A 6,713-nucleotide genomic window follows, 5' to 3' on the forward strand; every position below is an offset into this window, starting at 1 on the left:
CTGAAATTTCAGGAGTGGGAACTATAAAAATCTCTGAAATTTCAAGACTACATCACATTTCCAGAAGCAATACACATTGCATCAATATTCAGTTAGATATTTTGACAATGACTAATAACATGTAGTTGCAAATAAGTGAAACAAACACAAATGGGATGTTGGTGTTGGATATCTTTTCTCAACAGCGCTACTGCAATGTGCAATAACTCATTTTCAAATACGCCAATAAAACTGTTTATTGGTAATTTATCCTACCGAGTGGCCATTCAGCAATGTGGCATGCTACTACAGGTTGGTGAAAGGGCACTGAACTAATATGATACTATAGATTTTTACTTTCAGTAACCTCTTTCTCTAGAAAAACGTCTAGAAGAAAGAGAGTAGTAATAAAGACGAGATCAAACAATAAACATGCAGTCAGAATATTACCCTTTCAGGCAGCCTTAGTATGTACAAGACTAAAGAAGCAGATATGATAGAGAAAAGTAGTACCTCCGTCCAAGAGACCGAAGAAAATTCTGCATATTTCCAATTAGAAGAGCAAAGAAGAAGAGTCCCAGTCCAATAATTACCATGGTAAAAACAATTTCTCCATTAAAATAGCTTGGAGTTTGATTTCCTGCCAGAGTGCTGATTTGCTTCATAAACCACAGGAGATAATATGTCAGCAGAAAGGTTTAATTTATTTGTGGAATCATAAAAAAATTGACCAAAACATCTGTAGACTCACTATCAACCAAATTTGAAAATTATTACTCCCAACCAGGGGGCAAGTGGTGATAGTGCTAGAGGCAACATCATTAACTCATCATCATCAAGAAGAAGAAAAAAATATACTGAGGTAAATTTCCCTATACGGATATCCGGCATTCCATTTAATTTCACTTATATTTGACATTTTCTTGATGTTGAGAACAGATAGAAGTTTCCTTGATCATTAACTAATTTACCCTTTTCCATCAAAAGAAATGGAAAGTTGAAATCAAAAGACACCATGGATTGATATTTTTTGTTTTTAACTATACAAACAGCTAAACATATTTCTGTTATAAACAATTAGAAGATATAATGTAAGGTACCTGGAATCCCCAAAACAGTGAGTATAAATATTTAGTCATGCCATCTCTTGTAGTGAGATTGACAACTGGAGTATATACTCCATAGGAGAAATCTCCTTCCGGATTAAAACAACCAGCAGCCTCCTCATTTTCTCTCCATTTAGTTGACTCTGGAATAGATTGAGCATTGCAACAATCTATTAAACTCCCGCATGACTGCAGATTAGAGTTATGGCAGGCATTTCAAAGACATTGGTTAACCCTCTGGAACAAGAAAGATTACAAATGTATTATCAAATAGATAAGGGAATCTGCATCTTTAGGTTAGAGAAGGAAAGGAACTCCACACACCTGTAAGCCAAGGAGGTACCAGCATGACCCAATAACATGGCCAACCAACAAGAAAGTGAGAGTGTTTATAAAAAAATTTGTCCAAGCTGACACAAATACAAAGAAGCCATTTGGAGATTGACCAGCAAGCAGGGGCAAAACCCTATACAACCTGGGAAAATATTGAAATCTAGTCTGCCAGGCGGAGAAGATTCTTTGTTTGATTTGCTCGAAACGATCCCAAAGGAACAACCGACAACATTATGATCTGAACAAGCATTGAAACCAACTAGCTCATAACAACAACAACAACACCAGTAGAAATGAATCAAAGCTAAAACCCATCATATGTGGTGTCTGTAGAGAAAAAAAAATTGATGAACAGCTAATGAAAACAGGATAAAGATAAGTAATCTTAGGGTTATAAAGTTCGATGCATTGACTTGTATTTGACATTTGTAGAATGATCAAATTTAAACAATTGCACATCAAGCATATCAAAACAATTCAAAGTGAGAGCTTACCTGAGGAAGTGGCAAAACAATAATGAAGTCAACTAAAAAGTTTCCATGGAGATAATTGAGAGCAATTTTATATGGTTGGTCTACTATCTCTATTACAGATATGACAAAGAACTTGTTCCATCCTCGTACAGCTTTAGCATCAGGGTTCACAACTCCGAGAACATATGGATACAGAAAATAACAGGTTCTTTTAAACCATCCTTTAGCATCACCATACAGAATATTATGGAGCTGCAGAGAATTACAATCACAAATTCTGCATTAGTTTCATTTTATTTTAGTTTTGGACGAATGCATTAGTTTCATAGATAGTAAGAAAATAAAAGCATTCTACAATGGCCAATATACAGACATTTAAACATTATAAAAGTCAAATGTAAGGTTTTCCTGGGACTTTCTTTGGTTCCATGGGGAAAACACTACCAAAAGAAAAGACATGTGACCTATGCAAACAAGTTTAGTTAAAAATGGACCACCAGAAAAAAAATATAAGAAAGAAATATTGCAGGTAGAATAAAATACAAATCTTTAAATTACAAAAGAAGAACGGGAAGTTGGGTTAAAAAACAAAGGCAAAGGTTTGAGCAACTACGTGGATGCTCAAGTCAATGGTTAACTGAATCCACTCCTTGCACATAACACCAATTAATCAACAATGAAGTTGGTTCAGTCATGAAGTTCTCATAAACCGTTTAGTTATCCTCAAGGGTAGACAATGATAAATGAAAAGGCCTCTCCTAATAACCCCAATATACGGTGGTATCAGTAGGTATCAAATCACAGTTTCGAAATCAGTCTAATCCCTCAAGCCAATTTCTTAACATCTAGTGAGTCCACTCAGGGAATGGAAACACATCTCCTTCTTCACTGTTGGAGTTTAAAAGGTCCTACATTTTTAGTGCTTTCTTTGTGTATGTGATGTATGACAAAGTTATCTGTATTCTGATTTAAAGAACCCGACATCCGAGACAACGAATTCAACACTAGAGAAACCAAATTCGAGCATTGCATAATAGTGATTACATTACAGAGAAATCGATATGAAACATAGAAACAAACCTAGTCAAAGCTGAACTGTTATCCGAGTATTGACTCCAGAACCGCTATCAGTCAGTAGTTTCTCTACCAGCCTCTAACTCTTCCCCGAGATCCGGCTTGTACTCAAGATTCAAATCCAGCTCCGAAACTAGCTTCTCGGGGAACAAATCGGGTGGAAGAGCCCACACCCTCTTCTTCGCCGACAACAAATAGGTGGTGACGGCAAAGGTGGCAGGAGTTGGGCTAGGGAGAATGGGCTGGTACCTAGTCTCCTTTCTCTTCTTCGTAGGAAGAATGGGCTAAATGACATCATCAAGGTGGTGGCGGTGCTGGTTGCTGCATAAGTTTGAATCTTTTGAGAGGAGGTAGGCCATGGAATTGGGATCCCTATACTATTAAATTGGGGACGATTACCTTTCGGGAGAGAATCAGCTTTGGAGCTGGACTGCTGCGATGGGTTCTTCGTCATCTGTGTTAGGCACCGACCAGATCCTCTTCACCTATTCATGGGTCGAAGGAGCTCGAACTTCAGGTTCTTCTGCTCATATGTAGAGAGGCCGCCATGGATTATGTGAGAGAAAGAGGACTTGAAGAATTGGAGAAGAGAGGGTTTTCAATCTAGGGCTCTCTTCTGTCACTTGAGCCTTCTGATTTAGTATTCAAAGAGTTCTAGAAGGGTAAAACAAAAAAAAGTGGGAAAGTTCAATTTCTGGCTGAAAATTTAGGCGCCCATGTGAAACCTCATTTATGGCGCACCAAGAGACAGGCCATAAAAGACTCCAAACAAGTCATTTGTAGCGTGCAAAATATGGGCGCCATAACTGCATAGCAACATGTACGCCGTAAATTAAATGGTCGCCGTGAATGACCAAAATCTTATATTTTTTAAGGCGCATATCAAAGTGCGCCGTAAATGATTGTCAATTACGGCGTGCATCTAATTGTGCGTCGTGAAAGAGTAGTTTTCTAGTAGTGAAGGTAAGCTACCATTCTCCACTAACTCCTAGCTAGTCTACATTCTCACATGTATCTGACTTAGACATCGGAGAGTCGAAGGCCAGCTAGCCAAGTCTTTCCTCTGACCTCTGTTCATGGTTGACAGGTACCGGATCTCAGAGATGGAAGCTCTCACCACCACCCTGTTTCTTACCCAGAAACATTTGGCGCTAGAAGGAGCCCTCCGGTGGTGCCACGATCTCTAGGGCTAGATTCGGTTGAATACCGAGCATAATACAACAGGCTACCGATCGATCGAGGTCGGTTTCTCAAATTTGCAACCGAAACTGAATAGCCGGAAGCGGTTGCCGAAGAATCGGTATACCGAAATTTCAGTTGGAGATCGGTGTGCCGTAGGATAGCCGAATATGGAATCGGAAGATGAAGACGCAAGCTTGATTGGTGTTCTATGGAGGAACAACTCAAGATTGTTTACTTCTTGGATTTTGAGAATTGGGGATTTTGGGGTTTTAAATCCAAAACAAGCAGTAGAAGTAGAGGGAGAAGAGGAAGATGAAGAAAGAAATGAAGTCTACCAAGTCCCAGAAAAAGAAGACGAAGAGAGAAGAGGAAGAAAGGGAAGAGAAAAGGAGAATTCGCAATCTGCATTTGATGAAAGATGATTTCCAGAGTTCCTGACTCGTTTTCCAGAGAAGGAGAAAGCGATGGTTTCTCAAAAGATAAGAAACAATGAATGCTTACGTTTTGTTTTAATTTGATAGTAGGAACTAAGAGCAATAAATAAAAAATTTGTGCTAATAATACTAAGAGCAAGAGTTGCTCCAGTGGTTGGGATCAGAGGTTGTGTGTTAGAGGTTCAAGGTTTGAACCTTACCTCTTACCGTTTTGTTTTAATTTGATAGTAGGAAGTAAGAGACAATAAATATAAAATTTGTGCATATAATCGTAAGAGGACGAGTTGCTCTAGTGGTTGGGAGCAAACGTGGAGTGTTAGAGGTTCATGGTTCGAGCCTTACCTCTTACCGAAATTAAACCATTTTGGTATATATATTCGGTATATATATGCATACGGTCGGTACGGTATACCGACCATACGCGTATATTCATACCGTAGCCGAGGCGAAGAGACAACTCTGGTAAGGCTTAGCCGAGCCGAATTTCGGTGGGTCGATATTTCGGCCCATAATGGTTCGGGCCGGTTCGATTGCTTCGGCCCAAATTGCCAGCCCTAACGATCTCACCACTGAGCAATTTCATTATCTAGCTTCACATATTTATAATGTTCTAATTCTCAGTTAACTGTTCATCGACTTATGAGTACCGGCTTGAGCTGAGCCGGTTCTGTTAAATGACCGTTTTGCCCTTCATTCTTTGCTTAATTGCGATCTGCTGTTTGACCTAATTTAAAAGGTGTTGAGGTCAGAGACACGATCTTCTTTCTCTCTTCGTTCCTTCTCATTATTTTTGCCTCACCTCTGCGTTCTTGGGTGAGATTTAGGGAGAACAGGTTGTGCATGTCATCGTCCTGTTTGTTTTTCTTCCATTGAGGGTTTGTTTGTTCCTTGCATGTGATTGATTTGGCATTTTGGTTTTTCTGATGAGTTCTATGTGTTTTCATTTGTTCTTAGGAAGGAGAGGGATGACGAGGTTTGGATTTTGTTAGATCAAAAAGGTGTTGGGGTGATTAGCGTGATCTTCTCTGTTTCTTTCTGTGTTCGTTCTTGGCTGGGCTTTTCGCATCTAGAGGTATGCAGTTGTTGGGTGATGGGTTCTGCATGCTGTTGTTTTGTGTATTGGTGTTCGGTTTGACGCTTATTTGTTGGGTTTTTGTGAGATACTGTTTGGTGTGTGTCTAATTTGATGTTTTCGTGACAGATTCTTCGGTGTGTGATTGATTTGGGGTAGGAGAGGCAGAGTGATTGTGGAGGAAATGGAAGAACAATTGACAGCGGAAGATTAACGAGTGAGTGAGCTATTGATTTTGGACTAATCTAATTGATTTGGTTTGTGAATAAATCAATTGATTTGTGAGGTAATCGTTTATTGTTTAGGCTGCATCATATTTTTTTGTGGATAGAGATATTCTTTGGAGGCTCTACAAAGAATACACTTTAGGTGAGATTTTATTTTATTATTATTTTTTTTTTTGGTTTTTGTCGGAAAGTTTATTATTGATTAGCATTGATTGTTTTGATGGGTTTATTTCGATTTGTTCATAATCTTGAGATTGTGAAGTTTAATTATGGATCAAAGGTTTATAAAGTGAGTTTGTTTTGATAGTTTTGTTATTTCTCAAATAGAGAGGAGAGGAATCCTTCTTGCTTGAGAGAAGGAGAAGGAAGAAGAGAGGAGTGTGAGCCCCTGAAAATTTTAGTTAATTTTCGAAAGTAATTTTTCACCAATAAGATTTGCGCCAGGTGATTTAAGTGAAGAAATAGATTTTGGAAATTATTTTGGTATCGAGATCACGAGTTGGGCCTTATAATTTTAGTGTGGGCCAGAGCCCTTTTGTTTTGGGCCTAGAAGGTTACAAAGGTTTAGTGAGGCGACCATTCGTTGAAGTTTCAAAGACGATAAATTGAGTTGTAACGAAGTTTTGGATTTTTAATTTTTACGAAATAGAGTTTTGGGCCTAGGACGAAGTCGAGAATTAATTTAAGAAGTTTTCGACGAAAAACGAATCAAGTTGCGAGCCCAAACCCGAAAATAAATCGTTAGGAGAAATTCGTAATTTGTTCGAAGAGCAAGGTGGACTTTTCACACGAACTATGATTAAATGGGTTTGGAAACCCCAAAATCTCAAAAC

The 6,713-nt window shown here is 38.6% G+C and overlaps 1 protein-coding gene across 1 annotated transcript; it reads right to left on the reverse strand.

Annotated features, from left to right (window-relative positions):
* Positions 1–244: 244 nt before the first annotated feature.
* Positions 245–1,733, reverse strand: LOC112199481 (probable cyclic nucleotide-gated ion channel 20, chloroplastic). The gene is made up of 4 exons (XM_040518784.1): positions 1,704–1,733; positions 1,410–1,616; positions 1,080–1,292; positions 245–638 (listed from the first exon to the last, which is right to left on the reverse strand). The coding sequence occupies exons 1-4, from the start codon at positions 1,731–1,733 to the stop codon at positions 459–461; spliced, it is 630 nt and encodes a 209-aa protein (XP_040374718.1). The 3' UTR covers positions 245–458.
* Between the last annotated feature and the right edge of the window lie 4,980 nt (positions 1,734–6,713).

Source organism: Rosa chinensis, chromosome 4, assembly GCF_002994745.2.
Source record: "Rosa chinensis cultivar Old Blush chromosome 4, RchiOBHm-V2, whole genome shotgun sequence".
NCBI classification, from domain to species: domain Eukaryota; kingdom Viridiplantae; phylum Streptophyta; class Magnoliopsida; order Rosales; family Rosaceae; genus Rosa; species Rosa chinensis.